Source organism: Chiloscyllium punctatum, chromosome 34, assembly GCF_047496795.1.
Source record: "Chiloscyllium punctatum isolate Juve2018m chromosome 34, sChiPun1.3, whole genome shotgun sequence".
Classification (NCBI taxonomy): Eukaryota; Metazoa; Chordata; class Chondrichthyes; order Orectolobiformes; family Hemiscylliidae; genus Chiloscyllium; species Chiloscyllium punctatum.
Window position 1 is genome coordinate 45775403 of NC_092772.1, and position 20011 is coordinate 45795413.

General features: G+C 56.1%; 1 protein-coding gene across 1 annotated transcript in view; it reads left to right on the forward strand.

Moving 5' to 3' along the window:
• The window catches only part of LOC140458730 (glutamate receptor ionotropic, kainate 5-like), a 144359-nt gene that overhangs the window by 117682 nt on the left and 6666 nt on the right, over window positions 1-20011 (forward strand). The window contains exon 7 of the mRNA XM_072553390.1: window positions 13520-13745. Within this exon, the coding sequence (XP_072409491.1) occupies window positions 13520-13745 (226 nt within the window). The remainder of the gene's footprint in view (window positions 1-13519; window positions 13746-20011) is intronic.

The following is a 20011-nucleotide window of genomic DNA, read 5'->3' on the forward strand; positions in this document are numbered from 1 at the left end:
GGCCTGAGAGTATGGGACACTGGGTGTACAGGACACTGGGAGTATGGCACACCGGGAGTATGGGACACTAGGAGTATGGGACACAGGAAGTAATGGACTCCGGGAGTGCGGGGCACTGGGGTATGGGACATTGGGAGTATGGGACACAGGGAGTATGGGACACCAGGAGTATGGTACTCCAGGAGTGCAGGGCACTAGGAGTATGGGACACTTGGGGTACAGGCCACTGGGAGTATGGGACACTGGGAGTATGGGACACTTGGGGTACAGGCCACTGGGAGTATGGGACACTGGGAGTATGGGACACTGGGAATATGGGACACAGGAAGTAATGGACTCCGGGAGTGCAGGACACTGTGAGTATGGGGCACCTGGAGTATGGGGCACTGGGAGTATGGGAATTTGGATGTATGGGGCCTGAGAGTATGGGACACTGGGTGTACAGGACACTGGGAGTATGGAACACCGGGAGTATGGGACACTAGGAGTATGGGACACAGGAAGTAATGGACTCCGGGAGTGCGGGGCACTGGGGTATGGGACACTGGGAGTATGGGACACAGGGAGTATGGGACACTGTGTGTATGGGGCACTGGGATTATGGAGCCCTGGGATTATGGGACATTGGGTGTAAGGGGCACTGGGTGTACGGGACACTGGGAGTATGGGACACTAGGAATATGGGACACAGGAAGTAATGGACTCCGGGAGTGCAGGACACTGTGAGTATGGGGCACCTGGAGTATGGGGCACTGGGATTATGGGGCCCTGGGAGTGTGGGACACCAGGAGTATGGTACTCCGGGAGTGCAGGGCACTAGGAGTATGGGACACTTGGGGTACAGGCCACTGGGAGTATGGGACACTGGGAGTATGGGACACTTGGGGTACAGGCCACTGGGAGTATGGGACACTGGGAGTATGGGGCACTGAGAGTATGGGACACTGGGTGTATTGGGCACTGGGAGTATGGGATACTTGGGGTACAGGACAATGGGTGTATGGGAAACTGGGAGTATGGGGCCTGAGAGTATGGGACACCAAGAGTATGGTATTCCGGGAGTGCGGGGCACTAGGAGTATGGGACACTGGGTGTACAGGACACTGGGAGTATGGGACACCAAGAGTGCAGGGCACTGGTAGTATGGGACACTTGGTGTACAGGACACTGGGATACCGGGAGTATGGGACACTGGGAGTACGGGACACTGGGAGTAATGGACTCCAGGAATATGGGACACCGTGTGTATGGGGCACTAGGAGTATGGGGCACTGGGATTATGGGGCCCTGGGAGTATCGGACACCGGGTGTATGGGACACTGAGAGTACGGGGCACTCGGTGTATGGGACACTGGGAGTATGGTACTCCGGGAGTGCGGGGCACTGGGAGTATGGTACTCCGGGAGTGCGGGGCACTGGGAGTATGGGACACTGGGAGTATGGGTCACTGGGAGTATGGGTCACTGGGAGTATGGGACATTGGGAGTATGAACACTGGAAGCATGGGACACTGGGTGTAAGGGGCACTGGGAGTATGGGACACTGGGAGTACGAGGGCCTGGGAGTATGGGGCAGTGGGAGTACAGAACACTGGGAGTATGGGAATCTGGGAGTATGGGACACTGGAAGTAATGGACTCCGGGAGTGCGGGGCCCTGGGAGTATGGGACATCTGGAGTGCAGGACACTGGGAGTATGGGACACTGTGTGTATGGGGCCGTGGGAGTCTGGGACACTGGGAGTACGTGACACTGGGAGTATGGGACACTGGGAGTATAGGACACTGGGAGTATGGGGCATTGGGAGTATGGGGCACTGGGAATATGGGGCACTGGGTGTAGGGGGCCCTGGGAGTATGGGACACTGGGAGTATGGGACACTGGGAGTAATGGACACCGGGAGTATTGGGCCCTGGGAATATGGGACACTGAGAGTATGGGACATTGGGTGTATGGGGCACTGGGAGTATGGGGCACTGGGAGTATGGGGCACTGGGAATATAGGGCACTGGGAGTATGGGACACCGGGAGTATGGGACACCAGGAGTATGGGACAATGGGAGTACGGGACACTGGAAGCTTGGGACACTGGGTGTATGGGGCAATGGGAATATGGGACACTGGAAGTACGAGGGCGTGGGAGTATGGGGCAGTGGGAGTACAGAACACTGGGAGTATGGGAGACTGGGAGTATGGGACACGGGGAGCATGATACACTTGGATTATGGGACACTGTGAGTATAGGACACTGGGAGAATGAGACACTGGGAGTACAGGGACCTTGGAGTGCAGGCACTGGGAGTATGGGACACCGGGAGTATGGGACACCGGGAGTATGGGGCCCTGAGAATATGGACACTGGGAGTATGGGCGACTTGGACTATAGGACACTGGTATTGTGGGACACTGGTAGTATGGAACACCACGAATATGGGGCTCTGGGAATATGGGAAACCGGGAGTATGGAACACCTGGGGAGTTGGACACCGGGTGTATGGGACACTGGGAGTATGGGTCACTGGGAGTACGAGGGCCTGGGAGTATGGAGCAGCGGGAGTACAGGACACTGGGAGTATGGGAGACAGGGAGTATGGGACACTGGGAGTATGGACAATGGGAGTACAGGACACTGGGATGGTGGGACACTGGTAGTATGGAACACCAGGAGTATGGGGCACTGGGAATATGGGACACCAGGAGTATGGGACACTGGGAGTACGTGACACTGGGAGTATAGGACACTGGGAGTATGGGGCATTGGGAGTATGGGGCACTGGGAATATGGGGCACTGAGAGTATTGGACATTGGGTGTATGAGGCATTGGGAGTATGGGGCACTGGGAATATGGGGCACTGGGAGTATGGGGCCCTGGGAGTCTGGGACACCGGCAGTATGGCACACCGGGTGTATGGGACACTGGGAGTATGGGACACTTGGAGTACAGGACATTGAGAGTATGGGACACCGGGAGTATGGGACACTGGGAGTATGAACACTGGAAGCATGGGACACTGGGTGTAAGGGGCATTGGGAGTATGGGACACTGGAAGTACGAGGGCCTGGGAGTATGGGGCAGTGGGAGTACAGAACACTGGGAGTATGGGAATCTGGGAGTATGGGACACTGGAAGTAATGGACTCCGGGAGTGCGGGGCCCTGGGAGTATGGGACACCTGGAGTGCAGGACACTGGGAGTATGGGACACTGTGTGTATGGGGCCGTGGCAGTCTGGGACACTGGGATTATGGGGCCCAGGGAGTATGGGATACTGGGAGTATAGGGCACTGGGAGTATGGGGCACTGGGAGTCTGGGACACTGGGAGTATGGGGCACTGGGAGTCTGGGACACTAGGAGTACGGGGCACTCGGAATATGGGACACTGGGAGTATGGTACTCCGGGAGTGCGGTGCACTGGGAGTATGGGCCACTGTGTGTATGGGGCATTGGGAGTATGGGGCACCGGGAGTATGGGACAATGGGAGTATGGGACACTGGGAGTATGGGCCCTGGGAGTATTGGACATTAGGAGTATGGGACACTAGGATTATGGTACACCGGGAATGCGGGGCAATGCGAGTATGGGACAATGGGAGTATGGTACCCTGGGAGTATGGGACAATGGGAGTATGGTACACTGGGAGTGCGGGGCACTGGCAGTATGTGACATTGGGAGTACAGAACACTGGGAATATGGGACACAGGGAGTATGGGACACTGGGAGTATGGGACACTGGGAGTATGGGGCACGGGGAGTATGGGACACGGGGAGTATGGGACACGGGGAGTATGGAACACTGGGAGTATGGGGCACTGGGAGTATGGGACACCGGGAGTATGGGGAACTGGGAGTAAGGGGCCGTGGGAGTATGGGACAGTGGGAATATGGGAGACTGGGAGTACGGGACACCGAGAGTATGGGACGACGGTAATATGGGACACTGGGAGTATGGGACACTGGGAGTACTGGACACTGGGTGTATGGCGCACTGGGAGTACTGGGCTCTGGGAGTATGGGACACTGGGTGTACAGTACATTGCGAGGATGGGACACTATGTATGTGAGTATTGGACACCGGGATTATGGGACACCGGGGGTATGGAACACTGGGAGTATGGGACACTGAGAGTATGGGACAATGGGAATACAGTACACCAGGATTGCGAGGCATTGGGAGTATGGGACACTGGGAGTATGGGACACTGGGTGTATGGGGCCTGGGAGTATGGGACACCGGGAGTATGGGACACTGGGAGTATGGGACATAGGGATTATGGGACACTGGGTGTATGGGGCCTGGGAGTATGGGACACCGGGAGTATGGGACACTGGGAGTATGGGACATAGGGATTATGGGACACTGGGTGTATGGGACACTGCATGTATGGGGCACTGGGAGAATGGGGCACTGGGTGTATGGGACATTGGGAGTATGGGACACTGGGTGTATGTTACAGTGGGGGTACGGGGCCCTGGGAGTATGAGACACTGGGAGTATGGGACAATGGGAGTATGGGACACTGGGAGTATGGGGCACTGGGAGTACAGGACACTGGGAGTATGGTACACTGGGAGTACAGGACACCAGGAGTATGGTACACCGGGAGTGCGGTGAACTGGCAGTATGGGACAACGGTAGTATGGGACACTGGGAGTATGGTGCACTGGGAGTACAGTACATTGCGAGGATGGGACACTGTGTGTATGGGGCCCTGGGAGTATGGGGCCCTGGGTGTATAGAACACCAGGATTATGGGACACCAGGAGTATGGGACTGGGAGTATGGGACACTGAGAGTATGGGACAATGGGAATACGGTACACCAGGATTGCAGGGCATTGGGAGTATGGGACACTAGGAGTTTTGGGACACTGGATGTATGGGGCCTGGGAGTATGGGGCACTGGGTGTATGGGACACTGGGAATATGGGACACCGGGAGTATGGGACAATGCGAGTATGGGGCACTGGAAATATGGGACACTGGGAGTGTGGGACACTGGGAGTATGGGACACAGGGATTATGGGACCCTGGGAGTATGGGACACCGGGAGTTTGGGACACCGGGAGTATGGGACATTGGGAGTATTGGGCACTGGGAGTATGGGGCACTGGGAGTATGGGACACTGGGAGTATGTGACAATGGGAATATGGGACACTGCGAGTATGGGGCACTGGAAATATGGGACACTGGGAGTGTGGGACACTGGGAGTCTGGGACACCGGCAGTATGACACATCGGGTGTATGGGACACTGGGAGTATGGGACACTTGGAGTACAGGACATTGAGAGTATGGGACACTGGGAGTATGGGGCCTGAGAGTATGAGACACTGGGTGTACAGGACACTGGGAGTATGGAACACCAGGAGTATGGGACACTGGGAATATGGGACACATGAAGTATGGGCCACGGGGAGTATGGGCCACTGGGAGTATGGGACACTGGAAGTAATGGACTCTGGGAGTGCGGGGCACTGGGAGTATGGGACACTGTGTGTATGGGGCACTGGGAGTCTGGGACACTGGGAGTATGGGGCCCTGGGAGTATGTGACACCAGGAGTGCGGGGACTTGGAGTATGGGACACTTGGGGTACAGGACACTGGGAGTATGGGACACTGGGAATATGGGACACATGAAGTATGGGACACTGGGTGTATGGGACACTGGGAGTCTGGGACACTGAGAGTATGGGACACTGAGTATATGTGGCCCTGGGAGTATGGGGCACTGGGAGTAATGGACTCCAGGAGTATGGGACAATGTGTGTATGGGGCACTGGGAGTATGGGACACTTGAGTAATGGACTCCGGGAATATGGGACAATGCGTGTATGGGGCACTGGGAGTATGTGGCACTGGGAGTATGTGGCACTGGGAGTATGGTACTCCGGGAGTATGGGACACTGGGAGTATGTGGCACTGGGAGTATGGGACACTGGGAGTATGGGGCCCTGGGAGTATGTGACACCAGGAGTGCGGGGCACTTGGAGTATGGGACACTTGGGGTAAAGGACACTGGGAGTATGGGACACTGGGTGTACAGGACACTGGGAGTATGGGATACCGGGAGAATGGGACACTGGGAATATGGGACACATGAAGTATGGGACACTGGGTGTATGGGGCACTGGGAGTATGGGACACTGGGAGTCTGGGACACTGGGAGTATGGGACACTGGGAGTATGGGACAATGAGTGTATGCAGCCCTTGGAGTATTGGACACTGGGAGTATGGGACACTGGGAGTAATGGACTCCAGGAGTATGGGACAATGTGTGTATGTGGCACTGGGAGTATGTGGCACTGGGAGTATGTGGCACTGGGAGTATGGTACTCTGGGAGTGTGGTGCACTGGGAATATGGGCCACTGTGTGTATTGGGTATTGGGAGTATGGGGCACTGGGAATATGGGGCACTGGGAGTATGGGGCACTGGGAGTATGGGGCTCTGGGAGTATGGTACTCCGGGAGTGCGGGGCACTGGGAGTACGGGACACTGGGAGTATGGGGCACTGGGAGTATGGGGCACTGGGAGTATGGTACTCCGGGAGTGGGGGCACTGGGAGTACGGGACACTGGGTGTACAGGACACTGGGAGTATGGGACACTGGAAGCATGGGACACTGGGTGTAAGGGGCACTGGGAGTATGGGACACTGGAAGTATGAGGGCCTGGGAGTATGGGGCAGTGGGAGTGCAGAACACTGGGAGTATGGGAATCTGGAAGTAATGGACTCCGGGAAATGCGGGACACTGGGAGTATGGGACATCTGGAGTGCAGGACACTGGGAGTATGGGACACTGTGTGTATGGGGCCGTGGGAGTCTGGGACACTGGGATTATGGGGCCCTGGGAGTATGGGACACCAGGAGTATGGTACTCTGGGAGTGCGGGGCACTAGGAGTATGGGACACTTGGGGTACAGGACACTGGGAGTATGGGACACTGGGAGTATGGGGCACTGGGAATATAGGACACAGGAAGTATGGGACACTGGGAGTATGGGACACTGGGAGTCTGGGACACTGGGAGTATGGGACACTGAGTGTATGCAGCCCTGGGAGTATAGGACACTGGGAGTATGGGACACTAAGAGTAATGGACTCCAGGAGTATGGGACACTGTGTGTATGGGGCACTGGGAGTATGGGGCCCTGGGAGTATGGGACACCAGGTGTATGGGACACTAGGAGTACGGGGCACTCGGAGTATGGGACACTGGGAGTATGGGGCACTGGGAATATAGGACACAGGAAGTATGGGACACTGGGAGTATGGGACACTGGGAGTCTGGGACACTGGGAGTCTGGGACACTGGGAGTATGGGACACTGAGTGTATGCAGCCCTGGGAGTATAGGACACTGGGAGTATGGGACACTAAGAGTAATGGACTCCAGGAGTATGGGACACTGTGTGTATGGGGCACTGGGAGTATGGGGCCCTGGGAGTATGGGACACCAGGTGTATGGGACACTAGGAGTACGGGGCACTCGGAGTATGGGACACTGGGAGTATGGTACTCCGGGAGTGCGGTGCACTTGGAGTGTGGGCAACTGTGTGTATGGGGCACTGGGAGTTGGGGCACTGGGGGTATGTGGCACCGGGAGTATGGGACACCGGGAGTATGGGACACTGGAGTATTGGACATTAGGAGTATGGGACACTAGGATTATGGTACACCGGGAATGCGGGGCACTGCGAGTATGGGACACTGGGAGTATGGGACAATGGGAGTATGGTACACTGGGAGTGCGGGGCACTGGCAGTATGTGACATTGGGAGTACAGAACACTGGGAATATGGGACACCGGGAGTATGGTATACTGGGAATATGGGACACAGGGAGTATGGCACACTGGGAGTATGGGGCACTGGGAGTATGGGGCACTGGGAGTATGGGACACGGGGAGTATGGAACACTGGGAGTATGGGGCACTGGGAGTATGGGACACCGGGAGTATGGGACACTGGGAGTATGGGACACTGGGAGTATGGGACACTGGGAGTCTGGGCGTATGAGACAGTGGGAATATGGGAGACTGGGAGTACGGGACACCGAGAGTATGGGTCACAGGGAGTATGGGACACTGTGTGTATGGGAGACTGGGAGTATGGGAGACTGGGAGTATGGGACAACGGTAGTATGGGACACTGGGAGTATGGGACACTGGGAGTATGGTACACTGGGCGTGCGGGGCACTGGGAGTATGGGACACTGAGAGTATGGGACAATGGGAATACGGTACACCAGGATTGCGGGCACTGGGAGTATGGGACACTGGGTGTATGGGGCCTGGGAGTATGGGACACTGGGAGTATGGGGCACTGGGAGTATGGGGCACTGGGAGTATGGGACACTGGGAGTATGGGACACCGGGAGTATGGGACACTGGGAATATGGGACACCGGGATTATGGGATACTGGGAGTATGGGACACTGGGAGTATGGGACACAGGGATTATGGGACACTGGGAGTATGGGACACAGGGATTATGGGATACTGGGAGTATGGGACACTGAGAGTATGGGACACCGGGAGTATGGGACACTGACAGTATGGGACATTTGGTGTATGGGGCACTGGGAGTATGGCACACCGGGTGTATGGGACACTGGGAGTATGGGACACTGGGTGTACAGGACACTGGGAGTATGGAACACCAGGAGTATGGGACACTGGGAATATGGGACACAGGAAGTATGGGACACTGCGAGTATGGGCCACTGGGAGTATGCGACATTGGAAGTAATGGACTCTGGGAGTGCGGGGCACTGGGAGTATTGGACACTGGGAATATGGGACACAGGAAGGATGGGACACTGTGTGTATGGGGCACTGGGATATGGGGCACTGGGATTATGGGGGCCAGGGAGTATGGGACAACAGGAGTATGGTACTCCAGGAGTGCGGGGCACTTGGAGTATGGGACACTTGGGGTACAGGACACTGGGAGTATGGGCACTGAGAGTATGGGACACTGGGTGTACAGTGGGAGTAGGGTACTCCGGGAGTGCGGTGCACTGGGAGTCTGGGCCACTGAGTGTATGGGGCATTGGGAGTATGGGGCACCGGGAGTATGGGACAATGGGAGTATGGGAGACTGGGAGTATGGGAGACTGGGAGTATGGGACACTAGGATTATGGTACACCGGGAATGCGGGGCACTGCGAGTATGGGACACTGGGAGTATGGGACAATGGGAGTATGGTACACTGGGAGTGCGGGGCACTGGCAGTATGTGACATTGGGAGTACAGAACACTGGGAATATGGGACACCGGGAGTATGGTATACTGGGAATATGGGACACAGGGAGTATGGCACACTGGGAGTATGGGGCACTGGGAGTATGGGACACGGGGAGTATGGGACACGGGGAGTATGGGACACGGGGAGTATGGAACACTGGGAGTATGGGGAACTGGGAGTATGGGACACTGGGAGTATGGGACACTGGGAGTCTGGGAGTATGAGACAGTGGGAATATGGGAGACTGGGAGTACGGGACACCGAGAATATGGGTCACAGGGAGTATGGGACACTGTGTGTATTGGAGACTGGGAGTATGGGAGACTGGGAGTATGGGAGACTGGGAGTATGGGACAACGGTAGTATGGGACACTGGGAGTATGGGACACTGGGAGTATGGTACACTGGGCGTGCGGGGCACTGGGAGTATGGGACACTGAGAGTATGGGACAATGGGAATACGGTACACCAGGATTGCGGGCACTGGGAGTATGGGACACTGGGAGTATGGGACACTGGGTGTATGGGGCCTGGGAGTATGGGACACCGGGTGAATGCGACACTGGGAGTAAGGGGCACTCGGAGAATGGGACACTGGGAGTACAGGGGCCTGGGATTGCAGGGCACTGGGAGTATGGGACACTGGGAGTATGGGACACCGGGAGTATGGGACACTGGGAATATGGGACACCGGGAATATGGGACACTGGGAGTATGGGACACTGGGAGTATGGGACACTGGGAGTATGGGACATTTGGTGTATGGGACACTGGGAGTATGGGACACTGGGTGTACAGGGCACTGGGAGTATGTGATACTTGGAGTACAGGACATTGAGAGTATGGGACACAGGGAGTATGGGGCCTGAGAGTATGGGACACTGGGTGTACAGAACACTGGGAGTATGGGATACCGGGAGTATGGGACACTGGGAATATGGGACACAGGAAGTATGGGACACTGGGAGTATGCGACATTGGAAGTAATGGACTCTGGGAGTGCGGGGCACTGGGAGTATTGGACACTGGGAATATGGGACACAGGAAGTATGGGACACTGTGTGTATGGGGCACTGGGATATGGGGCACTGGGATTATGGGGGCCTGGGAGTATGGGACACCAGGAGTATGGTACTCCAGGAGTGCGGGGCACTTGGAGTATGGGACACTTGGGGTACAGGACACTGGGAGTATGGGCACTGAGAGTATGGGACACTGGGTGTACAGGACACTGGGAGTATGGGATACCGGGAGTATGGGACACTGGGAATATGGGACACATGAAGTATGGGACACTGGGAGTATGGGACACTGGGAGTATAGGACACTGGGAGTCTGGGACACTGAGTGTATGGGGCACTGGGAATATGGGACACTGGGAGTCTGGGACACTGGGAGTATGGGACACTGAGTGTAAGCGGCCCTGGGAGTATAGGACACTGGGAGTATGGGACACTGGGAGTAATGGACTCCAGGAGTATGGGACAATGTGTGTATGGGGCACTAGGAGTATGGGACATCGAGTAATGGACTCCAGGAATATGGGACACTGCGTGTATGGGGCACTGGGAGTATGGGGCACTGGGAGTATGTGGCACTGGGAGTATGGGACACCGGGAGTATGGGACACCGGGAGTATGGGACACTGGGAGTATGAACACTGGAAGCATGGGACACTGGGTGTAAGGGGCATTGGGAGTATGGGGCACTGGAAGTACGAGGGCCTGGGAGTATGGGGCAGTGGGAGTACAGAACACTGGGAGTATGGGAATCTGGGAGTATGGGACACTGGAAGTAATGGACTCCGGGAGTGCGGGGCCCTGGGAGTATGGGACACCTGGAGTGCAGGACACTGGGAGTATGGGACACTGTGTGTATGGGGCCGTGGCAGTCTGGGACACTGGGATTATGGGGCCCTGGGAGTATGGGATACTGGGAGTATAGGGCACTGGGAGTATGGGGCACTGGGAGTCTGGGACACTGGGAGTATGGGGCACTGGGAGTCTGGGACACTAGGAGTACGGGGCACTCGGAATATGGGACACTGGGAGTATGGTACTCCGGGAGTGCGGTGCACTGGGAGTATGGGCCACTGTGTGTATGGGGCATTGGGAGTATGGGGCACCGGGAGTATGGGACAATGGGAGTATGGGACACTGGGAGTATGGGGCACTGGGAGTATGGGGCACTGGGAGTATGGGACACTGGGAGTATGGGGCACTGGGAGTATGGGGCACTGGGAGTATGGGGCACTAGGAGTCTGGGACACTGGGAGTATGGGACACCAGGTGTATGGGACACTAGGAGTACGGGGCACTCGGAATATGGGACACTGGGAGTATGGTACTCCGGGAGTGCGGTGCACTGGGAGTATGGGCCACTGTGTGTATGGGGCATTGGGAGTATGGGGCACCGGGAGTATGGGACAATGGGAGTATGGGACAATGGGAGTATGGGACAATGGGAGTATGGGACACTGGGAGTATTGGACATTAGGAGTATGGGACACTAGGATTATGGTACACCGGGAATGCGGGGCAATGCGAGTATGGGACACTGGGAGTATGGGACAATGGGAGTATGGGACAATGGGAGTATGGTACACTGGGAGTGCGGGGCACTGGCAGTATGTGACATTGGGAGTACAGAACACTGGGAATATGGGACACCGGGAGTATGGTATACTGGGAATATGGGACACAGGGAGTATGGGACACTGGGAGTATGGGGCACGGGGAGTATGGGACACGGGGAGTATGGGACACCGGGAGTATGGGGCACTGGGAGTATGGGACACCGGGAGTATGGGAAACTGGGAGTAAGGGGCCGTGGGAGTATGGGACACTGGGAGTATGGGACAGTGGGAATATGGGAGACTGGGAGTACGGGACACCGAGAGTATGGGACGACGGTAGTATGGGACACTGGGAGTATGGGACACTGGGAGTATGGGACACTGGGAGTACTGGACACTGGGTGTATGGCGCACTGGGAGTCCTGCGCTCTGGGAGTATGGGGCACTGAGAGTATGGTGCACTGGGAGTACAGTACATTGCGAGGATGGGACAGTGTGTATGGGGCCCTGGGAGTATGGGGCCCTGGGTGTATAGAACACCAGGATTATGGGACACCAGGAGTATGGGACTGGGAGTATGGGACACTGAGAGTATGGGACAATGGGAATACGGTACACCAGGATTGCAGGGCATTGGGAGTATGGGACACTGGGAGTATGGGACACTGGATGTATGGGGCCTGGGAGTATGGGGCATGGGGTGTATGGGACACTGGGAATATGGGACACCGGGAGTATGGGACACTGCGAGTATGGGGCACTGGAAATATGGGACACTGGGAGTGTGGGACACTGGGAGTATGGGACACAGGGATTATGGGACACTGGGAGTATGGGACACTGCTTGTATGAGGCACTGGGAGAATGGGGCACTGGGATTATGGGACACTGGGAGTATGGGACACCGGGAGTTTGGGACACTGGGAGAATGGGACACTGCGAGTACAGGACACTGGGAGTACGGGACACTGCGAGTACGGGACACTGCGAGTACGGGACACTGGGAGTACGGGACACTGGGAGTACGGGACACTGCGAGTACGGGACACTGCGAGTACGGGACACTGCGAGTACGGGACACAGGGAGTATGGGACATAGGGAGTATGGGACACTGCGAGTACAGGACACTGGGAGTACGGGACACAGGGAGTATGGGACATAGGGAGTACGGGACACTGCGAGTACGGGACACTGCGAGTACGGGACACTGCGAGTACGGGACACTGCGAGTACGGGACACAGGGAGTATGGGACATAGGGAGTACGGGACACTGCGAGTACAGGACACTGGGAGTACGGGACACTGCGAGTACGGGACACTGCGAGTACGGGACACTGGGAGTACGGGACACAGGGAGTATGGGACATAGGGAGTATGGGACACTGCGAGTACAGGACACTGGGAGTACGGGACACTGCGAGTACGGGACACTGCGAGTACGGGACACTGGGAGTACGGGACACTGGGAGTACGGGACACTGGGAGTATGGGACACTGCGAGTACGGGACACTGGGAGTATGGGACACTGGGAGTACGGGACACTGCGAGTACGGGACACTGGGAGTACGGGACACTGCGAGTACGGGACACTGGGAGTATGGGACACTGGGGTGCCCTGCGTCTAGCTGACAGTGTTCGGAGTCGAGCTGCTGTATGTTATTCCCTTCCCCATTGCTCGTGTTTCCGTTGCAGAATTCCCGGTACCAGACGTACCAGCGGATGTGGAACTACATGCACTCGAAGCAGCCGAGTGTGTTTGTGAAGACCACCGAGGAGGGGATTGCCCGGGTGTTAAACTCCAAGTATGCCTTCCTGCTGGAGTCCACCATGAATGAGTACCACAGGAAACGGAACTGTAATCTAACTCAGATCGGAGGGCTGCTCGACACCAAGGGCTATGGCATCGGTATGCCACTGGGTACGTGCCCCCACCCAGCTACACTGACTGGGCAACTCACAGCCAGGCCATTCTGCCCGAGAAGCCCACGCTGCTGTTAACGGCTCAACATGAGCCATTTCCATCCCATTACACCTCCCTCCATCCCAGCACACCTCCTTCCATCCCAACACACCTACCTCCATCCCAACACACCTCCCTCTATCCCAGCACACCTCCCTCCATCCTAATACACCTCCCTCCATCCCAACACACCTCCCTCTATCCCAGCACACCTCCCTCCATCCTAATACACCTCCCTCCATCCCAACACACCTCCCTCTATCCCAGCACACCTCCCTCCATCCTAATACACCTCCCTCCATCCCAACACACCTCCCTCCATCCCAGTACACCTCCTTCCATCCCAGCACACCTCCCTCCATCCCAGCACACCTTCCTCCATCCCAACACTCCTCCCTCCATCCCAGCACACCTTCCTCCATCCCAACACTCCTCCCTCCATCCCAGTACACCTCCCTCCATCCCAACACTCCTCCCTCCATCCCAACACTCCTCCCTCCATCCCAGCACACCTTCCTCCATCCCAATACTCCTCCCTCCATCCCAGCACACCTCCTTCCATCCCAACACACCTCCTTCCATCCCAACACTCCTCCCTCCATCCCAGTACACCTCCCTCCATCCCAGTACACCTCCCTCCATCCCAGTTCACCTCCCTCCATCCCAGTTCACCTCCCTCCATCCCAGTACACCTCCCTCCATCCCAACACACCTCCTTCCATCCCAACACTCCTCCCTCCATTCCAACACACCTCCCTCCATCCCAATACTCCTTCCTCCATCCCAGTACACCTCCCTCCATCCCAATACTCCTTCCTCCATCCCAGTACACCTCCCTCCATCCCAACACTCCTCCCTCCATCCCAGCACACCTCCCTCCATCCCAGCACACCTCCCTCCATCCCAATACTCCTTCCTCCATCCCAGTACACCTCCCTCCATCCCAACACTCCTCCCTCCATCCCAACACACCTCCCTCCATCCCAGCACACCTCCCTCCATCCCAGTACACCTCCCTCCATCCCAATACACCTCCCTCCATCCTAATATACCTCCCTCCATCCCAGCACACCTCCCTCCATCCCAGTACACCTCCTTCCATCCCAGTACACCTCCCTCCATCCCAGTACACCTCCCTCCATCCCAGCACACCTCCCTCCATCCCAATACACCTCCCTCCATCCTAATACACCTCCCTCCATCCCAATACACCTCCCTCCATCCCAGTACACCTCCCTCCATCCTAATACACCTCCCTCCATCCTAATACACCTCCCTCCATCCCAGTACACCTCCCTCCATCCCAGTACACCTCCCTCCATCCCAGCACACCTCCCTCCATCCCAGTACACCTCCTTCCAGCCCATCTTGAACTTCCTCCTTTAACATATCTCAACCCATTCATCAGACCAGCTCCCTGTATCCCAGCTCCCTGTGTGTCCCAGCTCCCTGTGTCCCAGCTCCCTGTGTCCCAGCTCCCTGTGTGTCCCAGCTCCCTGTGTGTCCCAGCTCCCTGTGTATCCCAGCTCCCTGTGTGTCCCAACTCCCTGTGTGTCCCAGCTCCCTGTGTGTCCCAGCTCCCTGTGTCCCAGCTCCCTGTGTGTCCCAGCTCCCTGTGTCTCCCAGCTCCCTGTATCCCAGCTCCCTGTGTGTCCCAGCTCCCTGTGTGTCCCAGCTCCCTGTATCCCAGCTCCCTGTGTATCCCAGCTCCCTGTGTGTCCCAGCTCCCTGTGTGTCCCAGCTCCCTGTGTCCCAGCTCCCTGTGTCCCAGCTCCCTGTGTGTCCCAGCTCCCTGTGTGTCCCAGCTCCCTGTATCCCAGCTCCCTGTGTATCCCAACTCCCTGTGTGTCCCAGCTCCCTGTGTGTCCCAGCTCCTTGTATCCCAGCTCCCTGTATCCCAGCTCCCTGTGTATCCCAGCTCCCTGTGTGTCCCAGCTCCCTCTGTGTCCCAGCTCCCTGTGTGTCCCAGCTCCCTGTATCCCAGCTCCCTGTGTATCCCAGCTCCCTGTGTGTCCCAGCTCCCTGTATCCCAGCTCCCTGTGTGTCCCAGCTCCCTCTGTGTCCCAGCTCCCTGTATCCCAGCTCCCTGTGTGTCCCAGCTCCCTCTGTGTCCCAGCTCCCTCTGTGTCCCAGCTCCCTGTGTGTCCCAGCTCCCTGTGTCTCCCAGCTCCCTGTGTGTCCCCAGCTCCCTGTGTCCCAGCTCCCTGTGTGTCCCAGCTCCCTGTGTGTCCCAGCTCCCTGTGTCCCAGCTCCCTGTGTCTCCCAGCTCCCTGTGTCCCAGCCCCCTGTGTGTCCCAACTCCCTGTGTCCCCAACTCCCTGTGTGTCCCAACTCACTGTGTCCCAGGCCCCTTTGTGTCCCAACTCCCTGTGCCCCAGCTCCCTGTGTCCCAACTCCCTGTGTCCCAGCTCCCTGTGTGTCCCAGCTCCCTGTGTATCGCAGTTCCCTGCTGGACCCAGCTCCCTGTGTGTCCCAGCTCCCTGTGTGTCCCAGCTCCCTGTGCCCCAGCTCCCTGTGTGTCCCAGCTCCCTGTGCCCCACCTCCCTGTGTGTCCCAGCTCCCTGTGTGTCCCAGCTCCCTGTGTGTCCCAGCTCCCTGTGTATCCCAGCTCCCTGTGTATCCCAGCTCCCTGTGTGTCCCAGCTCCCTGTGCCCCAGCTCCCTGTGTATCCCAGCTCCCTGTGTATCCCAGCTCCCTGTGTGTCCCAGCTCCCTGTGCCCCAGCTCCCTGTGTGTCCCAGCTCCCTGTGTGTCCCAGCTCCCTGTGTGTCCCAGCTCCCTGTGTATCCCAGCTCCCTGTGTCCCAGCTCCCTGTGTGTCCCAGCTCCCTGTGCCCCAGCTCCCTGTGTGTCCCAGCTCCCTGTGCCCCAGCTCCCTGTGTGTCCCAGTTCCCTCTGTGTCCCAGCTCCCTCTGTGTCCCAGCTCCCTGTGTCCCAGCTCCCTGTGTGTCCCAGCTCCCTGTGTCCCAGCTCCCTGTGTGTCCCAACTCCCTGTGCCCCAGCTCCCTGTGAGACTCATCTGTCGATTGGGGTGGACTGTTCAAAGGGACAACTGGCAGGTGGGTGGGGGGTGGGGGGGGGGGTGGGGGGTGTTGCGAGTCGAGAGTTCAGAGGCCTTATATTCCTGTTTGAGTGAAGTGTAAGGCTTTGTGAGCAATGGGTGGGTCAGGGTACTGAGGCACTGCTCAGGAGTGAGACAGGGTCATATCTTACATATCGACAACTAGGATCAAGAGAATCTCTTGAAAAGTGTAAGGGGATGTTGGGGCATTCTTCAGGGGGGTGTCAGGAGGGCAGAAAGAGGGCACGAGAGAGCAGATAAGGCGAAGGATTATCCAAAGAGATTCTCCAAGGATATCAAGAGAGAGAATCCAACCCTGTGTGGAACCACAGGGAGATATGAAACTCCTCCCTGTTTTGCGTCAGTATTTCCTGCAGAGAAAGAAATGCTGGGGAATTGAGGGAAATAAATATTAATATCTTGAAAACCGTCCACCTTGCAGAAGAGGGCTTGGAAAACTTCAAGGCGGGGTAAGTGCGTGTCCCAGCACCTTGTAGAAAGTGAGGGAAAACATTTGTGAGGGACAAAGGTTACCTCAGAGAGATTTATTCCATCGACAGGCGAGACTCTGGAGGACTGGAGGGTGGCTCATGTTCTGCCTTTATTTCCAATAAAAAGGTACAGTCAGGAGATCTGTGAGTCTGACCTGGGTGGCTGGGGGAGGCTCTGAAAGATAAGACTGATGTGCGATTGGAGAGGCAATGATTCGGGATAGTCAGCTCGGTTTTTGTGCGGGAGATACCCGTGGCTCACAACCTCGACTGCGTTTCTCGGGGAGGTGACCGAGAGGATCGATGAGGGGGCAAAGGAGTTGACGTTGCTCACTTGGATTTTAGTGCACCCTTTGGAGCAGGTTCCACACGACAGACTCGTGAGTGACAATACACCACAGGGAGAGCCCATTGGATACCAAATTGGCTTCAGGGCAGGAGGCAGAGGGTGGAGGGTTGTCTTACAGACTGGAGGCGGGTGTTCCACAGGGATCGGGGCTGAGTCCCCTTTTGTTTATGGAAACCATTCGGATGAGAATATAGGAGGCGTGACACCAAGATTGGAGAGGGACAAAGATTACAAAGGGATCTTGATCAATTGGGCCAGTTGAGAAATGGCGGATGGAGTTTAATTCAGATTAGATTAGATTACATTACATTACAGTGTGGAAACAGGCCCTTCGGCCCAACAAGTCCACACCGACCCGCCGAGGCGCAACCCACACCATACCCCTACATCTACCCCTTACCTAACACTGTGGGTAATTTAGCATGGCCAATTCACCTGACCTGCACATCTTTGGACTGTGGGAGGAAACCGGAGCACCCGGAGGAAACCCACGCAGACACGGGGAGAATGTGCAAACTCCACACAGAGAGTCGCCTGAGGTGGGAATTGAACCCGGGTCTCTGGCGCTGTGAGGCAGCAGTGCTAACCACTGTGCCACCGTGCCGTCCACAAACGCAATTAACGCGAGGTATTGCATTTTAACATAGAAGAATACAGCGCAGTACAGGCCCTTTGGCCCTCGATGTTGCGCCGATCCAAGCCCACCTAACCTACACTAACCCACTATCCTCCATATACCTATCCAATGCCCGCTTAAATACCCATAAAGAGGGAGAGTCCACCACTGTTACTGGCAGGGCATTCCATGAACTTACGACTCGCTGAGTGAAGAACCTACCCCTAACATCAGTCCTATATCTACCCCCCCTTAATTTAAAGCTATGCCCCCTTGTAATAGCTGACTCCATACGTGGAAAAAGGTTCTCACTGTCAACCCTATCTAACCCCCTAATCATCTTGTACACCTCTATCAAGTCACCCCTAAACCTTCTTTTCTCCAATGAAAACAACCCCAAGTGCCTCAGCCTTTCCTCATAGGATCTTCCTACCATACCAGGCAACATCCTGGTAAACTTCCTCTGCATCCGTTCCAATGCCTCCACATCCTTCCTATAGTATGGCGACCAAAACTGCACACAATATTCCAGATGCGGCTGCACCAGAGTCTTATACAACTGCAGCATGACCTCAGGACTCCGAAACTCAATTCCTCTACCAATAAAAGCCAGTACGCCATATGCCTTCTTCACTGCACTATTTACCTGGGTGGCAACTTTCAGAGATGTGTACATGGACACCAAGATCCCTCTGCTCTTCCACACTACCAAGTAGTCTACCATTAGCCCAGTACTCCATCTTTTTATTACTCTTACCAAAGTGAATCACTTCACACTTAGCTACATTGAACTCCATTTGCCACCTTTCTGCCCAGCTCTGCAGCTTCTCTATATCCCGCTGCAACCTGCCATATCCTTCCTCACTGTCTACAACTCCTCCGACTTTCGTATCATCCGCAAACTTGCTCACCCAACCTTCTAACCCTTCCTCCAGGTCATTTATAAAAATGACAAACAGCAATGGTCCCAAAACAGATCCTTGTGGAACACCGCTCATTCTGGTTAAAATGAACGAGGGCAGATTTATACACTCAATGGCAGGGTCCTGGGTAGCTACAGAACAGAGAGACCGAGGGGTTTAGCACACTTGCCTTCAATGCTCAGTCCTTTGAGTACAGGAGTTGGGGACGTCCTGTTGGGGTTGTACAGGACATTGGTGAGGCCCCTACTGTGTCCTGTTCTGTCTTCCTGATACAGGAAGGATATTATTAAACTTGTAGGGAGTCCAGAAGAGACTTCCCAGGATGTTGCCGGGACTGGAGGGTTTGAGTTATAAAGATAGGAGTATAGGAGGATGAGGGGTTTATAAAATCATGAGGGGTGTGGATAAAGCTTAGGGTGGGGGAGCTCAGAACGAGGGAGTGTATTTTTAGGGGAAAGATTTAAAAGTGACCTGAGGGGTAACATTTCACTCAGCGGGAGGTCTCTGTGTGGAATTAACTGCCAGAGGAGGGAGATACAATGGTGAAAAAGATACTGGGATAAGGACATGGATAGGGAAGGTTTAGAGGGATATGGGCCTGGAGCAGGCAGGAGCGACTGGTTTAGTTTGGGATTCGGGTCAGTATGGGCTGGATGGGCCGAAGGGTCTGTAATCCACTCTGTCTAACGGTATCTCCAGAAAGTGTCCACACTGTAGTGCAGTTTCTTGGATATTCCAGGAATGACGTGTGTCTGTGTGTGTGGGGGTGTGTGTGTGAGTGTGTGT